The 25,614-nt window shown below is 44.6% G+C and overlaps 2 protein-coding genes across 3 annotated transcripts in view; both read left to right on the top strand.

The window, feature by feature from the left end:
- Positions 1 to 13,776, top strand: part of LOC147010294 (mitochondrial disaggregase-like) — a 116,243-nt gene extending 102,467 nt beyond the window's left edge. The window contains exons 14-16 of one of the 2 annotated variants that reach the window (XM_085860704.1): positions 5,681 to 5,800; positions 11,056 to 11,160; positions 13,374 to 13,776. In XM_085860704.1, coding sequence (XP_085716830.1) covers positions 5,681 to 5,800; positions 11,056 to 11,160; positions 13,374 to 13,547 — 399 coding nt within the window. In that variant the 3' untranslated portion in view covers positions 13,548 to 13,776. The remainder of the gene's footprint in view (positions 1 to 5,680; positions 5,801 to 11,055; positions 11,161 to 13,373) is intronic. The other variant, XM_085860705.1, reaches the window with a different exon arrangement.
- A 2,347-nt stretch (positions 13,777 to 16,123) lies between these two features.
- Positions 16,124 to 25,156, top strand: LOC147010293 (paired mesoderm homeobox protein 2B-like). Its single transcript, XM_085859045.1, has 3 exons — positions 16,124 to 16,533; positions 22,028 to 22,212; positions 24,529 to 25,156. Exons 1-3 carry the CDS (start codon positions 16,230 to 16,232, stop codon positions 24,907 to 24,909), a joined length of 870 nt encoding a protein of 289 aa, XP_085715171.1. The 5' UTR covers positions 16,124 to 16,229; the 3' UTR covers positions 24,910 to 25,156.
- Positions 25,157 to 25,614: the final 458 nt, after the last annotated feature.

Genomic DNA, 25,614 nt, shown 5'->3' with positions numbered 1-25,614 from the left:
AGGAAACCCATAATCCCAGTGGCTCAAACTCCTCATTCAGCACCTCGAGGGCCCCCAAAAGGATATTGAATATCTCCGCAAAGATGACTGTATCATCTGCGAAATCAAGGTCATAGTTCTTGACATTCCCAAACGATGCACCGCAGCTTGAGCTCTCCAACATCCTCCCCAGAATCCAGTCCATAAAAGTGCTAAAAAGTGTGTGCGCCAGTACACACCCTGACGAACTGCAGTCACAACTGGAAATAAGTCAGAAATGGTACCACCACATCTCACAGCACTCTCAGTACCAGAGTAGAGTTCAGACATCAGATCGATCAGTTTTGGTGGCACCCCACGAAGACCAAGAATTCTCCAGAAGGCATCCCGAATCACAGAATTAAACACTTTACAGAGATCAACATAGGTTGCAAGCAGCACCTGCCGAAACTCTCGTCTACGTTCAGTGAGGACCCGAAGAGCATGGATATGGTCATTCGTTGACCTCTTTGGTGTAAAGCCTGACTGCTCTGGACGCTGGTGCTCAAGCAGATGGTGGCGAACCCTATCGAGAAATATCTAAGCAAAGACCTTGCTTCCCCAGCAACTCTGAAATTGCAGCTTAAATCCAGGAGAATGGTACCATCCCAGCCTTGGTGACAAGCTCAATGATGAGAGGGTAGCTGAGGAGTTTGCGAACAAGCTGAGTGGAGATTTGGGGGTTCTGTGTGCTTTGGGGGATCCTGAAGAGTTGTGGAGTGCCTTCAAGACCACCGTCCTTGATGTTTCCGAAGGATGTCTTGGAACTCACCGCAGGGCGAAGAATTTTGTCTCAAGGGACACTGGGTACCAGTGACCAGAGTTGCAGGGCCAGGCTGAATGGCAGAGCTGAGCTGTTCAGGGAGCTGAGGTGTAAAACTGTACTTGCACAAAGGGTGGACAAGGAGGCCTATGTGCGAGGAATCTGTGAGGGGTAGAGCATCATCTGTGGTCAAGTGATTCTCGTCCTGCTTACAGGGGAATTCACGCATTGCATTCCTCCAAGCCCATCCCTCGGTGTACTGCAGTTAGAGCAGAGGGTGGTGGGCTCTTGACAGAGGAGGCCAAAGTGAAGGCCCTCCAGGCCGGATACTTTGAGCGGCTGTAGCAGGCTGATCTACCAGCTCTCGAGTTGGATGTCAGGGGTGTTCGAAACCCTATTGCTGACCCTCAAATCAACTGTGGTGCACATTCATTTGTGAAAACACAGACTGCAGTGAACCGGTTGAAATAGGGTAAAGCTCCTGGGTTCTGTGGCATCCACTTCTCAAGGCTGGTGGGAATGCTGTGCTGTGTCGTTGCATGCAGTTCTCTGCTCTGCCTGGAACACAGGCATCATTGCAACTGACTGGAAGAGGGGTCTTGTTGTCCCTCTCTGCGAAGGGAAGGGTGATCACCAAGACTGCAACAACTACCGAGGGGTGACGCTGCTCTTAGTTCCGGGCAAGGTCTTTGTTCAGATAATTATTGATGGGGTTCACCACCATCTGCTTGAGCACCAGCGTGCAGAGCAGTCAGGCTTTACACCAAAGAGGTCAACGATTGATCGTATCCTTGTTATTTGGGTCCTCAACGAACGCAGATAAGAGTTTCAGCAGGGGCTGCTTGCAGCCTATGTTGATCTCCGTAAAGTTTTTGATTCATTGAATTGGGATGCCCTCTGGAGGGTTCTTTGTCTTCGTGGGGTACCAACAAAACTGATCAATATGATGTCTGAACTCTACTCTGGTACTGAGAGTGCTGTGAGATGTGGTGATACCATCTCTGACTTATTTCCAGTTGTTACTGGAGTTCGTCAAGGGCGTATACTGGCCCCCACACTTTTAAGCGCTTAGATGGACTGGATTCTGGGGAGAATGTTTGAGAGATAAAGGTGCGGTGCATCGTTTGGGAATGTCAAGATCTCTGACTTTGATTTCGCAGATGATGCAGTCATCTTTGCGGAGACACTTCATATCTTTTTGGGGGCCCTCGAGGTGTTGAATGATGACTTGGAGCCACTGGGATTACGGGTTTTCTGGATCAAAACTAAGATCCAGGCTTTGAATGACATCTTGGATGCTGCTCTGCTGTCTGTACCTGTTTGTGGCGAGGATGTTGAGGTCATGGAGAGATTCACTGACCTTGGCAGTGATGCTCATGTGTCTGCTGGCTGTGAGCCGTAGGTCAACAGACATCTGGGTTGGGCCTGGGGTAGTCATGGATTCACTGGATTATGGGGTGTGGCACTGCCACTACCTGTGCGGGAGGACAAAAGTCCAAGTCTTCAGGTCCTTGTTGCTTCAAGTCTTGCTCTATGGATATGAGACTTGGATTCTGACCAGGGATCTGAGATAGAGATTTACTTCCTTTGGTACCAGGTCTCTTTGGAGAATCCTTGGCTATTGCTGGTCAGACTTTGTGTCCAGGGAGCAGTTGCTGAGAGAGACTCAAATGAGATTTGTTACCTGCATAGTCAGTGAGCATGAACTGCGGCTGTATGGACATGTGGCTCGTTTTCCTGACGCTGATCCTGCTCACCAGATTCTCTCTTCGAACGAGCCTCCTGAGTGGAGGAGGCCAATGGGCCGACCACGTGCCTCATGGTTGCAGTAGGTTGATCGGCATCTCAAAGAGATGTGGATGGGCCTGGCATCTGCCTGGGGGATGGCCAGACGGAGGCCCCTGGAGTACCGACGGAAAGTGGACGCAGTGACGCGCAGCTCCTGCACATGCTCCCATGCCGAACTGACCTGTAATCTACAACTGCCAAGTGAAAAACAAATTTCAGAAAATTGATTAGAAACACAAAACTAGAATATCTTTGTTGGATCAGTGTCTACCCTCCTGAGTTATTTCTCAGTGGAAGCACCTTCGACAGCAATTACAGCTGTGAGTCTGTTGGGATAGGTCTCTACCAACCTTGCACACCTTGATTGGGAAATATTTACCAATTCTTCTTGTACAAAGCTGTTCAAGCTCAGTCAAGTTGCGTGGGGAGCGTTGATGGACAGCAATCTTCAAGTCGTGCCACAGATTTTTGATTGGATTTACGTCTCTTCGGAGAATCCTTGGCTTGATTCTCCAGGGATTCTGACTTGGCCACTCAATAACATTCATCTGTTTGTTCCTTCGCCACTCCAGTGTGGCTTTGGCTTTGTGCTTTGGGTCATTGTCATGCTGAAAGGTGAACTTCCGTCGCAATTTCAGCTTTCTTGCAGAGGGCGTAGCAGGTTTTCCTCTCGGGTTTTTCTGTACTTTGCTCCATCCATTTTCCCTTCTACCCTGACAAGTACCCCATTCCCTGCTGAGGAGAACCATCCCAATAACATGATGCTGCCACCACTGTGCTTCACAGTAGGGATGGTGTTCTTTGAGTGATGTGCTGTGTTGGGTTTGTGCCAAATGCAACATTTTGCATTTAGGCCACAAAGTTCCATCTTGGTTTCGTCAAACCACAAAACCTTTTGCCACATGGCTTCACAATCCCTGGAGTGTTTTTTTGCATACCTCAAACAGGACTCAAGGTGGGCTTTGTTGAGTAATGGCTTCCTTCTTGCCACCCTACCGTACAGGCCGGACTTGTGGAGTGCTTGGGATGTTGTCACATGCATGCAGTGACCATTCCTTTCCATAAAGGCCTGTATCTCTTTCATAGTTGCCATTGGCCTCTTGGTGGCCTATCTGTTCAGTCTCCTTGCTTGGTCATCCAATTTGGAGGGATGGCCTGATCTAGGCAAGGTCTTGGTAGTACCATACGCTTTCCACTTCTGAATGATTGTCTGGACTGTGTTCCAAAAGGGATATCCGAGAAGTTTGGAATATTTTTTACTCAACCCCTGATCTGTAACTTTCCACAACTTTATCCTGGAGGTCTTTTGAAAGCTCCTTGGTGCTCATGGTTGTCTTTGCTGTGACATGCACAGGAATGGCTGATTTTATTCTGAAATAATCAGAATCACTACAATTTAATACAGGTGGATGCCAATAAATTTGGTGTGTGATTTTGAAGGTGATTGGTTACACCTGAGCTAATTTACAATTACTGTTATAAAGGGGGGCGGGGGTGTGGGGGGTGACACTTATCCATTCAAGATATTCTTGTTTTGTATTTTTTATTAATTTTCTGAAATTTGTGGAATTTATTTTTCACTTGGAAGTTTTGGGTTACGATGTGTAAATTAGCGTAGAACTAGAATGATACTCGAAAAGAGCATACCTCCGCCAAGCTGATTAGTTTGCGTTTTGTATCGCACTGATAGGCTGGATCTGGATTTTGACCCAAACTAAAATTTAATTGTCTTGTTTTTGTCACCTTACCAACTCACCCACCAAGCTTCGTCCGAATCCATCCATAACTTTTTGAGATATCCTGCTATTTATCGTTTTGCCCCATCTCTCAATGGTGAAGAATCATTGAAGAAATTCTCAGATCCTGATCCGGATTCGAATCTTCATCAAAATGTAATCATTTCGTCCTTGTCACATACCCAAGCTCTCCACAAAATTTCATCCAAATCCATCCACAACTTTTTGAGATATTTTGTTCACAATCAGGCAGACAGGGGTAAAAACATAACCTCCATCCACTTTTGGTGGTGGAGGTAAGAAGTCCGATTAAATGCAATTTAATTCCAGGCTGTAAGGCACAAAAAGTTTAAAAAAAAATTGAAAGTGGGTATAGACTTCGTATAGGCACTGTATATATATATATATATATATATATATATATATATATATATATATATATATATATATATATATATATATATATATATATATATATATATATATATATATATATATATATATATACTGTACATCCAATATTTGTGGACACGAAGGATTGGCTGATACCAGAAAATGACACTGTTCTTGTTATTTATTTAAACGTTTTTTTTTTGGCATCTATAAAAGCTGTTAATTTTCAATCTTAATCACATTTGACCATTATCACTGATAATTTGATGATTTTACCCAAAAGTATGAGTATCATTGGAGTAACCCAAACTTTTACACAGCACTGTATGTATATGTATATGTATATGTATATGTATATGTATATGTATATGTAACATGTAAACAGGCCTCTGGATGAGAGTGCCCACTAGTATATTCCATTTCAGGTCCTGTTCTGATTTCAAGGTGTCAAAAGAGAAATGCAAGGCATCACACATTTTTTTCCATTCCCTTTTGTTTGAGCCTACAGAGATAAGGTTTGGTACAAAATGTGCTTCAAACAGCCCTGATTGGGATTCAGGGAATCATTTTGGATTGTGCGGAAGGCAAAGGTCAAAATCACTCACAAAATTAAGGTTTTGAGTTTGCCCAAGCCTCTGTGTTTCAACCAAACCAGACAAGACTTTGCAAAATGATACTCCTCCTTCAGATTAAAACAGGTAGATTAAGATATCTTTCAGTACCTTCCTTCTGAATTTACTAGGGTCAAAAAGATGGAGTCGGAGGGCAGGGGTGTGGGGGAATGAGACTTCTTCTGCTTCTTTCATGTGGTGGGGAAGGAGAAATAGCACTCACTTGTGAAAGTCTGCAATTTTAGTTACAACTTGCATTTAATGTAATCTTTGGCCACAGAACAGGTGACTGACTATAAAATACATGAACCGTAAAACTAAAGGGTTTCCTGAATGTCATCCACCTTGTGTTTCTCTTATGTGTCTGGCAGGAGAACTTTCGGAGAGATGAATTTCTGGGTCGAATCAATGAGATTGTTTACTTCATACCATTTTCACACTCTGAGCTACTACTGCTCGTGCGACGAGAGCTACAAACCTGGGCTCGCAGGGTAATCTGGAAAGTTGGTTTTCTGACCACGGCCTTCTGTACCTCCACCACCAAAGGTGGACGGAGGTGGTTTTCACCCCTGTCTGTCTGTCCATGAGCAGGATATCTCAAAAAGTGGATGGACTGATTTGGGCAAAACTTGGTGGACAGGTTGGGTGTGTGACAAGGACGAATCGATTCGATTTTGGTTCAGGTCTGGATCCGGATCCACCCTATCAATGGGATACCAAATGTAAATTGTTCAGCCTGGTGGAGGTATGGTGCCCAACTGTGTCTACAGACATCCTCCTGCAGTTGAGTTACCTTTTCAAGGAGGTTGGTGTCAGGATTTGCACTCCGGCCACCGTAAAACACTTCATTCCGCAAAACACACAAAAAACAGAAAACGCACTCTGTGGGAGTACCTCTTGTGCAGCTGCCCTTCACAGGACAGTTCACCAGATGATGGGATTGCGGCAAAGCCTTCGGTACCTCCATTCTTTGAGGATAGGAGGAAAAGCATGGGGTAACCTTCCGAGTCAGTTTGCAGTGATGTGTGTCAGTGTGGTGTGAACAGCTCTACCGAGTGCTGTTCTCGTTACCCTCACCAGAGGAGAGGGTATTGCTTTTGGGTTTGTTTATCTGTTTCTCTGACCGCACAGAATGTGGATATGTGCATGAATTACATTAGATCCTTCAACGCCCCTAAAATCCTTGAGATCCAAAAGACCCCGAGGACCCAAAATACCAGGTCAAGTCAGGGGCGAGAGCATGCGTCGAAGCAGCGCATCACTGTATTCAGTTTCCGCCAGTACTCCAGGGACCTCCGTCTGGCCATCCCACGATCAGATGTCTCTCCCATCCCCATCTTCTTGAGATGCCGATCAACCGACTGCAACCATGACGCACGTGGTTGGCCATTTGATCTTTGTTTTGATCTAGGAAATCCGTAATCCCAGTGGCTCCGACCCCTCATTCAGCACTATGAGAGCCCCCAAAATAATATCGACCATGTCTGCAAAGATGACTGCATCATCTGTAAAATAATGATCAGAGATCCTGACATTCTCAAGCAATGCACCGCAGCTTGATCTCTCTGACATCATCCCCAGAATCCAGTACACACAAGCACTGAAAAGTGTGGGGGCCAGTACACACCCCTGACAAACTCCAGTCACAACTGGAAATAAGTCAGAGATGGAACCACCACATCTCACAGCACTCTCAGTCCCAAAGTATAGTTCAGACGTCAGATTGATCAATGTTGGTGGCACCCCACGATGACTGAGAATCCTCCAGAGGGGATCCTCATTCACTGACTCGAACGCTTTGCAGAGATCAACATCAGCTGCAAGCAGCCCCTGCCGAAACTCTCATCTGTGTTCAGTGAGGACCCGGAGAGCAAGGATGCGGACAATCGTTGACCTCTGTTGTAAAGCCTGACTGCTCTGGATGCTGGTGCTCAAGCAGATGGTGGCGGACCCTATCAAGAATTATCCGAGCAAAGACCTTGCCCGGCACTGAGAGCAGTGTCACCCCTCGGTAGCTGTTGCAGTCCTGTCGATCACCCTTTCCTTTTCAGAGGGGGAAAATTGAAAGCGCATTGAAATCTCCCAAGAATAGAAGAGTATCTTTCCTGGGGCACCGATCAACCACAGACTTGAGCACGGCATAGAATGCCTCTGAAACAGTGAGATCTCTCGCCTCGGAGAATGTACAGAGACCAGGAAACGACACCCAAGGAGTGACAAATCTTCAGTCTCATAACACGCTTGTTCACCGTTGTTACCTCAATTATCATGGGAGTCAGCTTATTGGATCCAGCAACAGCAACCTCTTTGGCATGGTAACCATCAGAGCGACCAGACCAGCCATAGGTGTAACCACCCACCATGATCTCACCACTTCTTACAAAGTCAAGGAACTTAGTGCTATTCAGGTTCACAGTTCCAGACCCTTGGGGACCAACACATGTCTCATGACCATCCCTATCAGTTCCAGTTGATGCTTTGAAATCCCCCAAGACTAGAAGAGCATCTCATCTGGGACACTGATTAACCGCAGATTCGAGCATGGCATGGAATGCGTCCTTCATGGTTCGATCACTCGCCTCAGTCGGAGCATAAAGAGAGACCAGTGTAACGATACCGAAGGAGTGACAAATCCTTTGTGTCAATATGCTCATTAACAGGTGTTACTTCAATTATCATTGAAGTCAGCTTATTGGACATAGCTACAGCAACTCCTTGGGCATGGTAACCATCCGACTGACCAGAACGACCATACCAATAGTAGGTGTAACCACCTGCCATGATCTCACCACTATCCAGTTTCCAAACCTCAGAGAGTGTTGCAATACCTATGTTCAAATGCTGGAGCTCAGATGATATTAGAGACAGTTGGTCATCCTCTCTTAGAGTGAGGACATTACAGGCACCCACCCAAAGGGTTCGCCTCAGGTTAACCCAAGGAGACCGCTGTCTACTGGTTGACACAGCACCACCCTGACACTCACCACTGCAATCTGACCCAGGAACATTACCCCATGCTTTTCCATCTATCAAAGAATGGAGGTCCCAAAGGCTTTGCCCCAATCTCATCACCCGGTGAGCTTCCATGCGACGGGCAGCTGCACATGAGGTACTCCCACGGAGTGGGTTTTCAGTTTTCTTTGTTGGTTTTTTTGTGTGTTTGTTTTGCGGAATGAAGTGTTTTACTGTAGCCGGAATGCAAATCCTGCCACCAGCCTCCATGAAAAAGGTAACCCAACTGCAGGAGGATGTCCGCAGACACAGTTGGGCACCAGATATGTATCGCTGTTGGTAAAAAGGAGCTCCTCTGCCCCTTGACAGGTTTTGTTTTTAATCCTGCTGGGTGTCCATATCATACACCCTCCTCACCAGGAAATCTTGAGGGGGAGACGGTTTAGTCGCCGATGACCCGACCATGAAACAGGTTCATATAGGTTTATGTGGTGCCTGCAGCAAGTCACAGATCTGATCTGACCTGACAAAATACCCCGAGGACCCAAAAGACCCCAAGGACCCAAAAGACCCCATACACCCCTTAGATATCCAAGACCTTTTAGGACCCCTGAGACCATTTTGGACCCTTTCGATCTCTAACATCCTTTACATGCTCTTCGACTCTTTCGAACCTCGAAGATCCTTCGACTCCTTTTTACCCTGTCGACCTTTTAGACCTTCACACCTTTCAGACCTTTTAATACCCTCTAGACACATTTGACCTTTTGACAATTTTTAGACCTTTTAAGACCCTTTAGACCCCTTCAGATAATTCTAACTCTTTGGACCACTTTGACATTTTATGATCCTTTAGACTAATTTTCGACCTTTTCAGACCTTTCAAACTTTCAACCTTCAGACCAATTCACCTTTACAACTTTTCTGACCTTTACACATTTACAACTAGACCATTTCGACCTTTCATTTACTACATCCTTCCATTTATTTGCCACACAAAATTCACCTCACAAAACAAGTCCTGGCAAGGGTCAGCAATCTCTGATTGCTCTTTTTTGTTTCCATCACCAGAGAGGGGCATTTGGGTCTGTTTGTTTATCTGCACAGAACATTGGTCTTTTTCTCTGCAACAGCTTGTCAGATTGACACGAAATTTTCACCACCGGAGTGAATACTCATGTAGAATGTTTTAATGATAATTATGACATCATAGGTCACGTGGTGTGGCAGCCATGTTGGAAAAACGGAAAAACTTTGGACCTCTGTATCTCCAAAACTCACCATGGAGAAAATTGAAACTTGGCACATGGAAAGTTATCTCCATGGGGAATAAGTGTAATTTTCATATGATGTCGTAATTGGTGCCTTTGTTATGATGTCATAATTGCATATGTAGAACGTGACTTCCAGAACCCAAACTCACCCTTCTCACAGCCCAAACTCGCCCTACTCGCAGCCCAAACTCAACCAACTCGCAGCCCAAACTCACCCTACTCGCAGCCCAAACTCACCCTACTCGCAGCCCAAACTCACCCAACTCGCAGCCCAAACTCACCCAACTCGCATCCCAAACTCACCCTACTCGCGTCCCAAACTCACCCTACCCGCAGCCCAAACTCACCCTACCCGCAGCCCAAACTCACCCGACCCGCAGCCCAAACTCACCCGACCCGCAGCCCAAACTCACCCGACCCGCAGCCCAAACTCACCCGACCCGCAGCCCAAACTCACCCTACCCGCAGCCCAAACTCACCCTACCCGCAGCCCAAACTCACCCTACCCGCAGCCCAAACTCACCCTCCCCGCAGCCCAAACTCACCCTACCCGCAGCCCAAACTCACCCGACCCGCAGCCCAAACTCGCCCAACCCGCAGCCCAAACTCACCCTACCTGCAGCCCAAACTCACCCGACCCGCAGCCCAAACTCACCCGACCCGCAGCCCAAACTCACCCGACCCGCAGCCCAAACTCACCCTACCTGCAGCCCAAACTCACCCGACCCGCAGCCCAAACTCACCCGACCCGCAGCCCAAACTCACCCGACCCGCAGCCCAAACTCACCCGACCCGCAGCCCAAACTCACCCGACCCGCAGCCCAAACTCACCCTACCCGCAGCCCAAACTCACCCTCCCCACAGCCCAAACTCACCCTACCCGCAGCCCAAACTCACCCTACCCGCAGCCCAAACTCACCCTAATACAGCCCAAACCGACACCCCACCCATGGCTCAAACCCACCTTCCCCCTCGTTGCTCCTCACAGCTCGAACCCAAATCCCCCACCCTAACCCTTCCCAATAAGTAATGCTGTTTTTTGTTTTTTTCTTCCATTTCTAACTCGTCCCTCACACCAATGGAAGCAAATGGACGATTTGATTTGTGTTCTCCAGCCGTGCTTTTTGGGCATCATTTCCTTGGCTGCCTGCCAATGTTCCTCGCACGTCAAACCACAGTCACGTGTTTTAATATTGTTGATTTTGAAACTAGTACTCGGTGGTTTGACTTTCTGTTTTTGTTCCGAACCTCTTTTAAATTCACAATTCTTTTTTAACTCCCTCGCTGAAAGAGGATTCTCAGTGACATTGTCTAAGATGAAGCATTTTAATAATGAAAATGGATGTTGTTTTTTGCGAGCATTAAAGAAGCATGGCGTTTTTTCTGTTTGTTTGCGCTTTCTCCACAACTGGAATGTTGATGGTTGTCATGGTGGTGTTACTGTTAAGGAGCCATTTGTTGGTAAAAAATCAGTGGTGGTGGTGATGGTGGTGGTATTTTGGGTATGCCCTGTGTTTCAGGCCAAGCAGAAACACGACATTGACCTTCGCTGGGGTCGGGATGTGGAGATGGCTCTCACAGATGGTTACAACGTTCACTACGGAGCACGCTCCGTCAAGCATGAGGTGCGAAGTGGTTGTGGGTGCTGGGGGGGGGGGGACAGCAATGCCAAGCTCTTTTTTGGTGAAGTTTTGATGTTCTAAAGTTAGCCTACATACATGTGTGGCTGTGTTTGGGTGAGCCTACATACATGTGTGGCTGTGTTTGGGTTAGCCGACATACATGTGTGGCTGTGTTTGGGTTAGCCGACATACATGTGTGGCTGTGTTTGGGTTAGCCGACATGCATGTGTGGCTGTGTTTGGGTTAGCCGACATGCATGTGTGGCTGTGTTTGGGTTAGCCTACACACATGTGTGGCTGTGTTTGGGTTAGCCGACATGCATGTGTGGCTGTGTTTGGGTTAGCCTACATACATGTGTGGCTGTGTTTGGGTTAGCCGACATGCATGTGTGGCTGTGTTTGGGTTAGCCTACATACATGTGTGGCTGTGTTTGGGTTAGCCGACATGCATGTGTGGCTGTGTTTGGGTTAGCCGACATACATGTGTGGCTGTGTTTGGGTTAGCCGACATACATGTGTGGCTGTGTTTGGGTTAGCCGACATACATGTGTGGCTGTGTTTGGGTTAGCCGACATGCATGTGTGGCTGTGTTTGGGTTAGCCTACATACATGTGTGGCTGTGTTTGGGTTAGCCGACATGCATGTGTGGCTGTGTTTGGGTTAGCCTACATACATGTGTGGCTGTGTTTGGGTTAGCCGACATGCATGTGTGGCTGTGTTTGGGTTAGCCTACATACATGTGTGGCTGTGTTTGGGTTAGCCGACATGCATGTGTGGCTGTGTTTGGGTTAGCCGACATACATGTGTGGCTGTGTTTGGGTTAGCCGACATACATGTGTGGATGTGTTTGGGTTAGCCGACATACATGTGTGGCTGTGTTTGGGTTAGCCGACATGCATGTGTGGCTGTGTTTGGGTTAGCCTACATACATGTGTGGCTGTGTTTGGGTTAGCCGACATGCATGTGTGGCTGTGTTTGGGTTAGCCTACATACATGTGTGGCTGTGTTTGGGTTAGCCGACATGCATGTGTGGCTGTGTTTGGGTTAGCATACACACATGTGTGGCTGTGTTTGGGTTAATTTGTGTGATTTTCTGAAGACTTGCAGTGAAGTTACAGAGCAGAACATGTGTGAAATTTGGTTGTGGTGCGATTGTGGTGGAACTGTGTCAAGGTTGCACTTTCCATCACCGTGGCCATGTTGCCGCACTAATGGATGTTGCTGAATGCACAAAGTCGTGAATTTATTCCTCTCGATCATGTCGATCTCCTTGTTACCCGAGGACATATCTTATTTAATAAACTTCTCAGGGTCGAAGGTTAACACAAATGACGGTTATGAATGATCGATTTCATCTCACATGACTGCAATAAGAATCCTTGGTGATTCGCATCCATAACCTTGCAACTTGGAGACCGTGTCTGTTCATCTGGTGACATCACAAACTGATGAGGAATGTTTGAAAAACAAATCTGTGTTTCATTCGTTCCTTCACATCTCGTACTCACTGTGTGTTTCATTTGGTATCTTGTGTTTTATCATTGCTTTATCACTCCATTTATCATTTCATTTCTTCTTTCACACCTTGTACTTCCTGTGAGTGTTTCATTTGGCATCTTCTTAGCTCACCTGGAACGTAGTTCCACATACGAGCCACACGAACCTGGAAAGTAGAATGTGAGTTAATGCATGAGGGACCCTTCTTGTTGTGACGGTGGGTTGGTTGTGATGGACACACACACACACACACACACACACACACACACACACACACACACACACACACACACACACACACACACACACACACACACACGTATTTCTATTCCTTCACAATCCCTCAAGGCAAATTTTGTCAAATATATAACACTCTCACAGCTTGATACATCTTCCGCCAGGTGTGCATGCTTCGTATGTGGAATGTATGGCTTCGTCCTCACGACCCCCATGTTACCCCGCAGGCAGCACTTTGGGGATGGACTCGGATATGAGGAGCTTGATCTGGATATAATTTTAATAATTTCCCATTTACAGCAATTTTGTCTCTGTGAGCAGCATGAGCCCAATAAACGTGCAGATCATTACTGACATAACAGGGGCATTGCCCCAGGGGTTGGGGGTTCCTTCTGATCTCCCCTTGCAACCCTCCCCTCCCTGACCAAATTGGTCCTCCTTTATCCCTGATCATTTATTTCTCCCTTGCTCTGTGTCCCGCAGGTCGAGCGACGCATTGTGAACCTTCTCGCTGCCGCCTATGAACAGGACCTGATCCCACGTGGTTGTTCTCTCCGTGTTGCTTTGGAGCCCTCAGAGCGAGGACCTCCTGCATTCCGCCTGGAGCTCGGCTCAAATGGGGATTCTGCCCCTCGCCTCCTGGACACATCATGGTAGCTCGAGCAGGCCTGCCAAAGGCTCTTTCGGAGATGTGGAGGATTCGCTTTGACGTCCCTCATTAGCTCTGCCGTTTTATTGTTTAAAAGACATATTGTGTATTATTGGCCTGACTTTACTTGAACTTCAGTCTGACTTGTTCATTCATTTGACTCCTTTTCACAGATGGCAATTTTGTGTCAATACCTTGTACATCAATCACTACATTAAATTAAACATGTGATTAGTACATCCTCTTTGTTATTTCTGCTGCACGACTTCTTGGAGTCGATTAGCTTCGAACATGCCATCTTCCAACAAAAACATGCGGTTTTCCTGTCTGATTTTTGGTAGTCGACTCAAATAGTGAGCCATCGGTTGCCAATCATTAGAGTGAGGAATTGGTAGATTGCTGGGTTGTGGTGCACACGTGATGGGTTGAAAGGCATTTAACTGTGCTTTTACGGTATTGGATTCGAGAGGAAAACTCAAAAGGGCGTTCAACTCATCTCTCTATTCAACTAGACTTGCCAGTTGGAGCTACAGGTCACCACGTTGGAGCTGCAGGTCGCCGCATTGGAGCTGCAGGTCGCCGAGTTGGAGCTGCAGGTCACCGCATTGAAGGCACTGCATTTCTTTCTCTGTGACACCGTGATGAGGCCGCATTGTTCAGGCTGCCGCCGCACATCCCTGCATTGAGGCAGTCCCCGCCACTTTGAAGCTGGTGCCGCTGGCATGTTCCAGCCGCTGTCTTTGGGGCGCCACTGAATCCAGGCCACCGCCCTATCACGGCCGCCGCCACATCCCAGCTGCTGCCATGTCCCAGCCTCACTGCCTCAGTGTCCTGGCCATGCTGCTGGGTCCCAGCCATCGCCGCGTCTCGGTCATCGCCGCGTCTCGGTCATCGCCGCGTCTCGGTCATCGCCGCGCTCGGTCATCGCCGCGTCTCGGTCTCCGTCGCGTCCCGGCCGCCGCCACGCTGCCATATCCTGGTCACTATCCAGATTATTGTGTGCACATTGTCAAGTTTATTTGAGTTCCTCTGAACGTTCCTTCTGTAACATTTGATCCCATGGTCCCGTTTGAGGCAGTGAGGGCTGCGTGAGTCTCCCTTTACGAACCAATGCATTCCTTTGTTTTCTTTTGTTGTTTCGAACTTTCCCGTTTATAAAATCAAAAAACCCAATATGTAGTTTATGGATCAATGTGCATAATCGTTTCAGGAAATTATGTTTCATTCATGTCTTTTACCCTTCTTTGTGCTTTCAAAACTCATATGGGTGCTTTCAATAATAAAACTCCCTGTTTATGAATAGGTATGACAGGATTAGGTTGGTGTGTGTGCAGCGGAGTTGTCATCTTTGAGTTGGGGTCCATTAGTTGTCCATTTTCATCTCCGAGTTGTCTTCAGGTGAAAATGGCCAACTCATGTTTGAGTTGTCCATTTTCGCCTGAATTTGATTCCCAACCTGAATGTGAACTCCAACTTTCTGGTGCTTCACACGTGTCGTGTTGCAGCACGAAGTGCTCTGTCCCTCAGGTGGTGGTTAAGCCGGCTGTTACCTCCGCTGGAATTAGTTGGTGGATGTTGAAAATCCCGCATTGTTTTTCTCAATGAGTCAGTGAGTTATCACCAATACCATGAAAAAATTCCTGTTTCCAGCATGCTCAGTCAAACATCATTTTTGGCCATCTGATAGAGGAGCCAAAAACGTTGTGCGGCCACCCACAACAAGTGGGGATAATCTGGATCGGTAAAGAAGTTGGGGCCGTGCCCATTATCGGCGACATATTTGATGTTGTCATAAGCTGACTTTTTTTCAACATTCGGGGAATATAAGGATCGACTCCTTTTGCACAAGTAAACTCATTCTGGAGTTTGAAACTAATCGATGATCCTTTATTTTGATCATTGATCGAGAACTGGTTCTTCGGGATAAAACTTTGGTCCCGAGTTTGAAAACGAGGATTTAATGAACTAAACAAAATGAGAAGTCTGAGAGTGGCTCAATTTGGTGTGTCTTGGCTCCATGGTTCAGTGAAGGACTATGTGGTTCCGATTGGCTCAATTTGGTGTGTCTTGGCTCCATGGTTCAGTGAAGGACTGTGTGGTCCAGAATACCTCCATCTCTGTGTTGTTCTGTAATGGTCCAAGACTTATTTGGGGTTAAAATGGTAAGTGTACAATGCAGATCTTGTATGGTTAGTTTGGAAAAACTTGTTTATAATTATTAGTTTGAAGACTAATTATTAGTGTAGTTATAATAACAGCATGACTATAGATCCAGAGGAGGTGAATGCAGGGAGCATATATCGGGGCGGGGATCGGGGGTCCCGGCGGGGTCTGGAGGGTTGGCAGCAAATGCGATCAGGGAGAATAGTCACCAGCTTTCATTACTTAAAAACTCGCTGATTGGATTAAGCGCCCGAGAAATGGCCGCTGGTTAGGTCGGTGATTGAAGGCAGACCCGTAATGGTGGGAATTAAAGGCTAATTAGAGCACAGGGTGGAGGGGGGAGGTGGATCGGGGGTGGGTGACGTTTGGGGTGAGAGCGTGATGAGTCCAGAGAGTGGGAGAAAAGAAAGGGCATTGGGAGATTTGGGGTTGAGGGAGGAATATGGGAAGAGGAGCTGAGGGGAGGGAGTGTGTGGGGGACGGAGGTGCGTCTTGCCTCGTGCTGCGGGGTCTCCCGCTCCATTGTCATGCACGGGGAGCGAGTGCGCAATAAGAGGCGGCACGAGAAGGGCTCGTGCATCGAGTGCCAAAATTTCCCTTTCTGTGGGATACTAACTACGTCCACCATGGATTACCCATACTTGAACGGAGCACCGTACGAATCGTGCATGACGGGAATGGACTCAGGACTCGCCTCTGCGTATGCAGACTTCAATTCGTGCGCGCATGCCGGGGGGTTTCAATACGGTACAGTTCGTCCCGCATTTGGCTCTTTGGGTGGCTGCACCATCACGGCACTACGGGACCCACAATCTCCTGCCTTTAGTCCTGGTAGGCACATTCAGTGGGATGGTTGTACTTGGAAGTGACCAGAGATTGAGAAGGTCATGATGTCAGAGATTATTGAGCAGATCATAGTGACGGAGATTGGGCAGATCACGATGAAGGAGATTGTTGAGCATATGGTGCTGATGACGATTTTTCTGCAGATGGTGCTGATGATGATTTTTCTGCAGGTGGTGCTGATAGCCATTATTGAGCAGACTGTGGTGATGGCGATTGTGGAGCAGACTGTGGTGATGGCGATTGTGGAGCAGACTGTGGTGATGGCGATTGTTGAGCAGACTGTGGTGATGGCGATTGTTGAGCAGACGGTGACGATGGCGATTGTTGAGCAGACGGTGGTGATGGCGATTGTTGAGCAGACGGTGGTGATGGCGACTGTTGAGCAGACGGTGGTGATGGCGACTGTTGAGCAGATGGTGGTGATGGCGACTGTTGAGCAGATGGTGGTGATGGCGACTGTTGAGCAGACGGTGGTGATGGCGACTGTTGAGCAGACAGTGGTGATGGCGACTGTTGAGCAGACGGTGGTGATGGCGACTGTTGAGCAGACGGTGGTGATGGCGACTGTTGAGCAGACGGTGGTGATGGTGACTGTTGAGAAGATAATGCTGAGAATGATGGATGTGTAGATTCGTGATGGACTAAATGGTGAGCATATCAGGGTGAGGGTGATGGTGGTAAATTTGAATTTGCTAATCATGGTGTGGTATATTAATTGATTGATAAAATGAGACCGCTATGATTCACATTTGGTATAAATTATGCTTTTTCATGGAGAAGGATAAGCATGTATCTGTACTCACGAAGATGATAATTGCCGGATGGCATTGATAATGTGATCGATGATAAAGATTGAGATTGATAAGAACGTTCCACAGTGAATGCTTCTCGTTGTCGCTGAAAACCGCACCGTGAAAAAGCACCATGTTGAGAATCATGAGCAATGTTTCTACATATTTGGATGATGTGTCATCTCTCGCATCCACATGTCCATGCCACGGCTCGATGCTACCTCCTGGTTCTGGTACGTTCCTGCCCGAGTTAAAAACTTGCTCTTGTTCTGCAGTCCCAGACCGGCATGTCTCTGGGTCCCAGACCCGGCCCGCGAGCGGGTTTTTAACCACCAGGGTTTAACCCAATTGCCGGCGTCGGGCCCGGAAAGTCTCAAAATTACGTTAAGGTTTGAAGAACAATCAAGTTATGTCGGTTATTTTATCCTTTTCACGAGCTCGGATGAAATTATTCCAAATCGCTACACAGGGTGGAAATAATGCTGTTACAGTGCCATAAAATTAACTTAAAAATCTAATCGCCAGCCTAGATCGTGATTACGCAGGATTTTCAAAACTTTCATCCCATCGTGCATGTGAACGTCTCTCCAGGAATCGATGTCACTGTTGAACATATATCGCACTGACCATCATCGTTGACCAGTCACCCCTACACTGATACTTTGTAGCCCAACACCATCAATAACATTACTTTCAACACACTTTTTTGCCATCCCGTCATTGTGCATTCAAAAACGTTATTTATATCAAATAATGTCGAATTTCGGGACTATATGCACAGCAGATCAATAATGTACACCAGCAATCCGATGGAGGTCAGATATAGAATGGACACAACATACAAGGAGCTTCCAACCCTGGGGTCAAGGTCTTGAAGGGTTTTTGTTACTGTGCAGTATTTAAGGCGAGTCACATTGAATGTCGGAAACAACAACTTCAAATACTGTATGGATACAACAACTGTTTTGTATAATTTCCTGCGAGCAAAACCTTCACCTGATAGAGACAAGCTTCCTCCAAAAGATGTTGCCACTTAAACAACTCAGCCTGCCCCCTACCAAATCCACAAACCTAATCACCCTACACCAACTTCTGAGATGTGGTGTGCCGTCTCTACCACAAACCAAACTCTGAACGGCTGTTGGGAAATGCTCAAGCCCTTTCGCTTTGATCCAAGCTGGCAGTTTTGCGTCAATCTCATAAATTGAAATCTTCATTCACCACCATTGGCGAGTCTTTATACACCTGGCCAGATATGTGTGGTCCTCAGAACAATGGTCTCTCACAGTCCCCACACGGGACCTTGTACAGGATGAACTGCATCGACGAGAGAACAAGAAGCAAAAAGAAACGATCATCAGAGTTTTCGACGTAAAAGCTTCAGCGATAAATGTACAAATTGCCTTTCGAATGGCATCTTCAATCTCCACTCATAATGTTATCTTCATTTTTGTTTCAATATCGACTTTTCCATCTCCAATCTTCGCTCATAATATTCTTGTCATTATTTTGGGGGGTTTTTTCACCATATACTTTTCCATCTTCAATCTGCACTCATTATATTCTCGTTTTTTTTTTTTTTCAATATCTATTCTTTCATCTTCAATCTGCACTCATTGTATTCTCTTCCTTTTTGTTTCAATTTCCACTCTTTATATCATTCTTTTCATTTTTGTTTCAACATCTACTCATCTATCTTCAATCTGCACATCTATCTTCAATCTGCACTTACTAGTTTCTCTTCTGATCACTTGTGTTTCACCATCATCTATTTCACCTTTTCCAAATCTTTGTCTTTCTGTGGTTTGTGACATTTGCACATTCATGTAAAATTTTGCTTCTACGTTTTAAAAACCATGAGGAAAAGCAACATTTGTTAATTTCACTTGCTGGTCACGGCTGGCTTAGAGGCATGCACACTGGGTCTGAGCTGCCGAGCCTGGGTTGGAATCTTGGCACAACTATAAACTGCCATCCTGCAGGCAGGGCGATTCATCAATGTGTGCACCATCCCTCGGACGGACATTAAACCAGGCGTCTCATCTACCAGCATTGGTCGGTGGACGTTAAAGTGTCCTTTTCAAATTGCTGCCTTTACCTCCAGGGAGTATTGCATCACCAGCACAGCTGCACATCCCCCCCCCTAACGAATGATGCAACCAGGAGCCATGTCACGCTGCTCACGATTGGATTGGAGTAGACTTTGAACCAGTGTAAATTATATTAAAACACCATTTTTGCATAAATTTCATTAAAACCATCATTTGTGTTAATTCTTTTAATATACTGTTGTGTAAATTGTATTCAAGCACCATTATGGTGTAAATTTTATTGAAAATGTTATTGTCTAAGTTATAGTAAAACACCGTTATTGTGTAAAATCTATCACAAGACCATTTTTTGTGCAAATTATACAACAGAAAATACTGTAATGGTGTAAATCAGGGGTGGACAACTAATTATATATTTTTTTCCTGGCCATGGATGTGGCCAGTCAATCACAGAAATGGTCACACTATTAATAAAATAAAATTTTAAATAAAAATATATAATGCTAGAATGTAAAAAAATATATAATACAGTACAAAAAAACCCCCACGAAATCATCAATTTTTCTCAAATTTACTTTGCCTTTAACAATGTGTTTTATTGAAAGACGTACAGCACAGAAAACCTTGTAATCCAGATTTTAAAAAAAACACGATTGATGATTCTATGAGTTGGCCACACATTTTTACGAAATGGCCATTGACCAATGGGTTGCCCACACATGGTGTAAGTTTTAAGGAAAATACGATTATTTGTGTAAATTATATTAACACTGTAATTGTGTAAATTGTATTAAACAGGAATTTGTGCAATTATATTAAAATACTGTTCATGTGAATTATATTCAAACACCATTATAGTGTAGTTGTTATTTAAACTGTTATTGTGTAAATTCTATTAAAACACCATTATTTGTGTAAATTATATAAAATACCGTAATGGTGTAAATTGGAGTTAAAATACCATTGTTTGTGTAAATTATATTGAAATGCTGTTATTGTGTCAATTATGTGAAAACGTTATTTGTGTAAATTATTATAAATAGTTATTTTTGTAAATTATATTAAAATGGTTATTTGTGTAAATTTATTAAAACACCATTATTGAGTAAATTATGGCAAAATGGCTTATTTGTAAATTGTTTCAAAACACCGTTATTTGTATAAATGACATTAAAACTCTGTTATTTGTTAAATTATATTAAAATACCGTTATTTGTGTAAATTATATTCAAATACCATTATTTGTGTGTATAGTTTCAAAGCATTATTTGTGTAGATTATATTAAAACACTTATTGTGTTTGTTGTATTAAAATACCGTTATTTGTGTAAATTGTATTAAAATACCTTTATTTGTGTAAATTGTATTAAAATACCATTATTTGTGTAAATTGTATTAAAATACCGTTATTTGTATAACTTGTAACAAAATACCATTATTTGTGTAAATTATATTAAAATACCATTATTTGTGTCAATTATATGAAAATACCATTATTTGTGTAAATTATATTAAAATACCATTATTTGTGTCAATTGTATTAAAATACCGGTATTTGTGTGTACAATATCGAAGCATTATTTGTGTAAATTATATGAAAATACCGTTATTTGTGTGTACAATATCGAAGCATTAATTGTGTAAATTATATGAAAATACCGTTATTTGTGTGTACAATATTGAAGCATTATTTGTGTAAATTATATTAAAACACTTATTTGTGTTTGTTGTATTAAAATACCGTTATTTGTGTAAATTGTATTAAAATACCGTTATTTGTGTAAATTGTATTAAAACATTGTTCTGTAAATATTTAAGCTTGGTGTTGGCTTCGGGGTGAGAGTGGCTGGCTTGGGATCTTCGGGTCCTGAGTTTGAGCCCCGTAGGCTGCTGAATTAACACCAGTGGGCTTGACTCAGCCTGTCTTCTTTCCGAGGTCAGCGAAATGAGTACCAGTGTAATGGTATAGGGGCACAGCATCAGCGGCATCGTCGCACGCCAACAAAATGATAGCTACCCAGCAGCCAAACTATCATACGTAAGAAGATGATGTAAATATTAAAATACCATGACTGTCGAAATTATATTAAAATACCGTTCTTTGTGTCTGTTGTATTAAAATACTGTGATTTGTGTAAATTGTATTAAAAGATCGTTATGTAAATATTAAAATACAATGATTGTGTAAATTCTCATAAAATACCGTTATTCGTGTAAATTATATTAAAATACCGTTATTTGTGTAAATTATATTTTAAGATGTAATTTGAATACATTATATTAAAATACCATTGTTTGTGTTTTTTGTATTAAAACTCCGTTATTTGTGTGAATTATATTAAAATGCTTATTTTTATAAATTGTATTGACACACCATTATTTATGTAAATTATTCAACACCATTACTTGTTACAACATTACATTACTATAACAACCTCCTCAAAATTTGTCCAAAACGAAACATTGAGAGCACAATGTTTAGCTTAAATAAGTTAACTATTGAAGAATTTACAAGATTAGTCGAATGGCGGCTTGTTTTGGTTTAGCCTTTTGTATGGACCGTTCAAACTAATCCTCATGAACGGTCCCTCATCACCCCCCCCCTCCTCACCTCCTTTCCCCCCCCCCTTACGGCAGTTCCCTACAAGCTGTTTGAACCTGGCTCTTTGAACGAGAAAAGGAAACAACGGAGAATCCGCACCACTTTCACAAGTGCCCAGCTTCGTGAGCTGGAGCGCGTGTTCGCCGAGACACACTACCCAGATATTTACACTCGCGAAGAGTTGGCTCTCAAGATCGACCTGACAGAAGCGCGTGTGCAGGTACGAAGTGCAGACTGTGGAGTATTGGGGGGATGGGTCCATAAGTCCACCGGTTCGTGTTCCCAAATCGTCATTGGAGTACATATATTGAATCAATTGAAAGGAAATGGTGCAGTTGTGTCTCTCATCCTGTGATTTGTGATACACCGTGGGATAAAACCTCCTTTTCATTAAGGATTTATTTTTTTAATCAAATCGAGTTTATTTCCAAAATTCGGCATTTGTGTGCAAGCTTACATCTGTATTTGCGAGTTTGTGCACACGTTTGTGTGCACATGCGTGTCAGGGGGGAGGGCAAACATGGAAAGTGGCTTGTTGGGGTGGGAAGGAAGAAGGAGGGAGTCGAAAAAAACGACTTTCTTGGCATTAGTGGCAAGACTTGGATCAAACTGGCAATCACACGAAGCAGTTGTGTCACTTGACAAGGTGATTTCATACCCAAACATATATGCTCTTAAGAGTGACATTACTCAATAAGATGACCCCCTCCCCATCATCTTCCTGTTCTTCAGCCTTTTGCTCCCACCTTTCATACCTGCTCCCCGACCCCATTCCCACCACCATTTCCACCTCTCAATCTCTAATTTATTCTTATAACCTTAGGTTATTCTGGCAGGGAGGTGCAGTATTTGAAGATTTTGTCAAACTAAGACTTTTCATCAACTACTTCCTATAAAAAAAAAAAATCAAAAGTTATTCAAATTCCAGGTTTAATCTGCCTTATTCATTGGCAGGTCGAACCCCTGTATTGCAGAAGGGAGCCCCATCATTTATGTCTGAAACTCTCTTCCTCACAGTTTTCTTTTCCTCTCCTGTCCTCGTTTATAGAAACCCAGAGCACCTTGAGGGAATTGTCATACTGTCCCTGCATCACTGTTGACTCATTGCAAGTTCTCATCTGATGGAAACTGCCTAATGCAATGCACCAAGTACAATTGTTCTCTCATCACGAGGTGGTTAGACAGCGTCAATGACCTCCAACCACAGCATCACAAAAGCGAGTCTCTTTTTATGAGGTCTTTTGCCAAGCGCATCAATTTATCTTCTCAAATTGGCTCTCTGCCAATGGCTGAAGCTATGAGATCTTGCCATGATCAACAATGGAAAAGCCTTCCCTGTTCATCTTTCATCCCTGTAGGTTTTTCTCACTTTTAAATGAATATTTTGATCTCGATGTTTTGTGCGAATAAGGTTTCATGCAATTTCGTGGAGGGAGGAATGGCTTTCTGTCAAGTATAACTCAAGGATAAAACACATTCTCTTACCTGGATATCTACTTCAACAGATTTTCAAACTCTGGGACTAACAAAGTAACCGAATCCTAAAAGGTCAGCCCAGGCAGAAATGCGACAGTTAGAACTATAGTATATGACAGTTCTATTCTCATATACTATAGTTGGTGGCAGGTCCAACTACAGTCATCTACAGAGAATTACTCAAGGAAAGGAATGCTATTTTTTGCCTGGGAAAGGTCAGAGATCTGTCAGACCCATGAGGCAAAAGCTTGAAGGTATCTATTTTTGACTCATTATTTTCTCCCTCTGTCATTTCGGCTCCATTTAATATATGAATTGTAAAATTTCTAAAGTGAGTTTGATCAGGCTTTACCTGTCTACCTGAAATGCAGAGGATTCTCCACTTTTGTTCCTGTAAATCGCACAGTCATTTCATCAGTTCTCTATTTGAGATTGTACATATTAAGCTTGGAGTTGGTCCTGGATGTTGTTGCGTGTTTATCGGGATTCACGCAAGGTGGTGAGAGATGGACAAATGAAAGTCATGACTTGTGGAGTAGAACAAGTATTGATCTATGTGTCATCCCCTTCCCTCCCCCTACCTCTTTGCACTTTATACTTCAAAGCATTTACTTTCTGCTTACAAACCATCCACTTTTTATTGTTTCACTTTTCTATGAACTTTGATGCATGATTTTTCAAACATCAAGTACAAGATCCACAGTCCAAACTGAAGGTACCACCAACAAGTGAAGCTTTTTAATAGGCAAAGACCTGAGTCTTGCCTGTTGAGCAGTTGCATATTAGTTGGTGGTACCTTTAGGTTTGATCATAAAGTATGTCAAAATGTACTTTCATCATAATTTTTCAGCTTCAATCTTGTAGAGGAGCTTCCTATGCATATAATATTTTGTGGAAGACGAGCATGTTAGGAGACGTCATTCCACGTCATCATTAAGGAAATGGAACGATTTACCATAATACTCAAGAAAATAAGTGAAACCCTCTCCCCTCCTTCCCCTCTCCCCTCCTTCCCCTCACCCCTCCTTCCCTTTTCCCTCCTTCCCCTTTCCCCACAAAGGTTTGGTTCCAGAATCGGCGTGCAAAGTTCCGCAAGCAGGAGCGAGCCGCCGCCGCCGCTGCCGTTTCCGACAAATCGCCTCCTTCAAGAAAAAAAAACGAGGTTGTTCCTGGAGTCGATGACGATAATGGGGAAGTCAAGGCTGCGGCTCCTGACAGCACGGCTCCGCCCTCGGGTCCGGTCATGGTGTGCGATCTGCCAACACGAGGTCCGGGGTCCAGCAACTGTCTCGGCACGCTCGATGCGACTCCTGGGCTGTGGCTCTCCCCTGCTGGTCTCCCTAATTCTCCGCTCGTGGCTGATTCGCTCTGTGGGCCTTTTGCCTCCGTGCTTTCATCCATGCAGCGGCCCAGTCTCGGTCACTGCAAAGCGCTACCTTGATAAGCACGTCCCGCATGGCACGTCAATCCGAGCCCTCTGTGTACAATCTGCAATGAGTACGTACTTAATCGTTAAGTTATTGGTCCACAAAGAAGCATATTTAATAATGGCATTTCCTGTGATGTGCTCATGTTTGCGGCTTTTTCTATTGCACAGAGCAGTGGCAAGCTGTGTTCCTGTATTTGTATGACACAGACTGCCTCGCTCCGCACCTATAAAAATCCCAACCTAAGATCAGGTGTCTTTTGTCATTTTCCATGAGGATTATTCTTCAAACAGCTGCGTGTGTTTTTGAAATGTGCCATCACTGACATCGCTGATTACAGAGTGAGGTGAAATCCTGTGCGAATTTAGACGACGCAACAAATGAGCAGCTCGTGAATCGACAGTTCAGTAGACGTTTTCATCACGATTAATCTGTTGCGGTCCCACAGTTGTTGGTGGGTAATGATCGGCCCTTTTCTCATGACAGGTGGTTGTGGCCCTTTGATGTGCTGTGGGTTACGCATCGTTTTAATGCATTTGTCTTCCCACATCGGCTGTAAAATTGAACTCTTGGGATCCCTTTTGAATGATTTTGTGTGGTTAATTTATGATGATGATTGATCATTTATGAGCCACAAGATGTGATCGTTGGAATCACTGTGTCACGCAGTGAAAATTTTGTCTTGCAACATGGCTGCCGATGCTGTGTACACTTTGGTG

This window comes from Eptatretus burgeri, chromosome 16 (genome assembly GCF_056783735.1).
Source record: "Eptatretus burgeri isolate ZD-2024b chromosome 16, Ebu_testis_v1, whole genome shotgun sequence".
Lineage (NCBI taxonomy): Eukaryota > Metazoa > Chordata > Myxini > Myxiniformes > Myxinidae > Eptatretus > Eptatretus burgeri.
Note: the sequence above shows the minus strand (reverse complement) of the source record. Positions and strands in the feature narration are given on the sequence as shown.

Coding starts and splice junctions, on each gene's coding strand:
- LOC147010293 (XM_085859045.1), top strand. CDS start 16,230: ATGCACGGGGAGCGAGTGCGCAATAAGAGGCGGCACGAGAAGGGCTCG. Junction 16,534..22,027: donor ATCTCCTGCCTTTAGTCCTG/GTAGGCACATTC, acceptor CCCTTACGGCAG/TTCCCTACAAGCTGTTTGAA. Junction 22,213..24,528: donor TGACAGAAGCGCGTGTGCAG/GTACGAAGTGCA, acceptor TTCCCCACAAAG/GTTTGGTTCCAGAATCGGCG.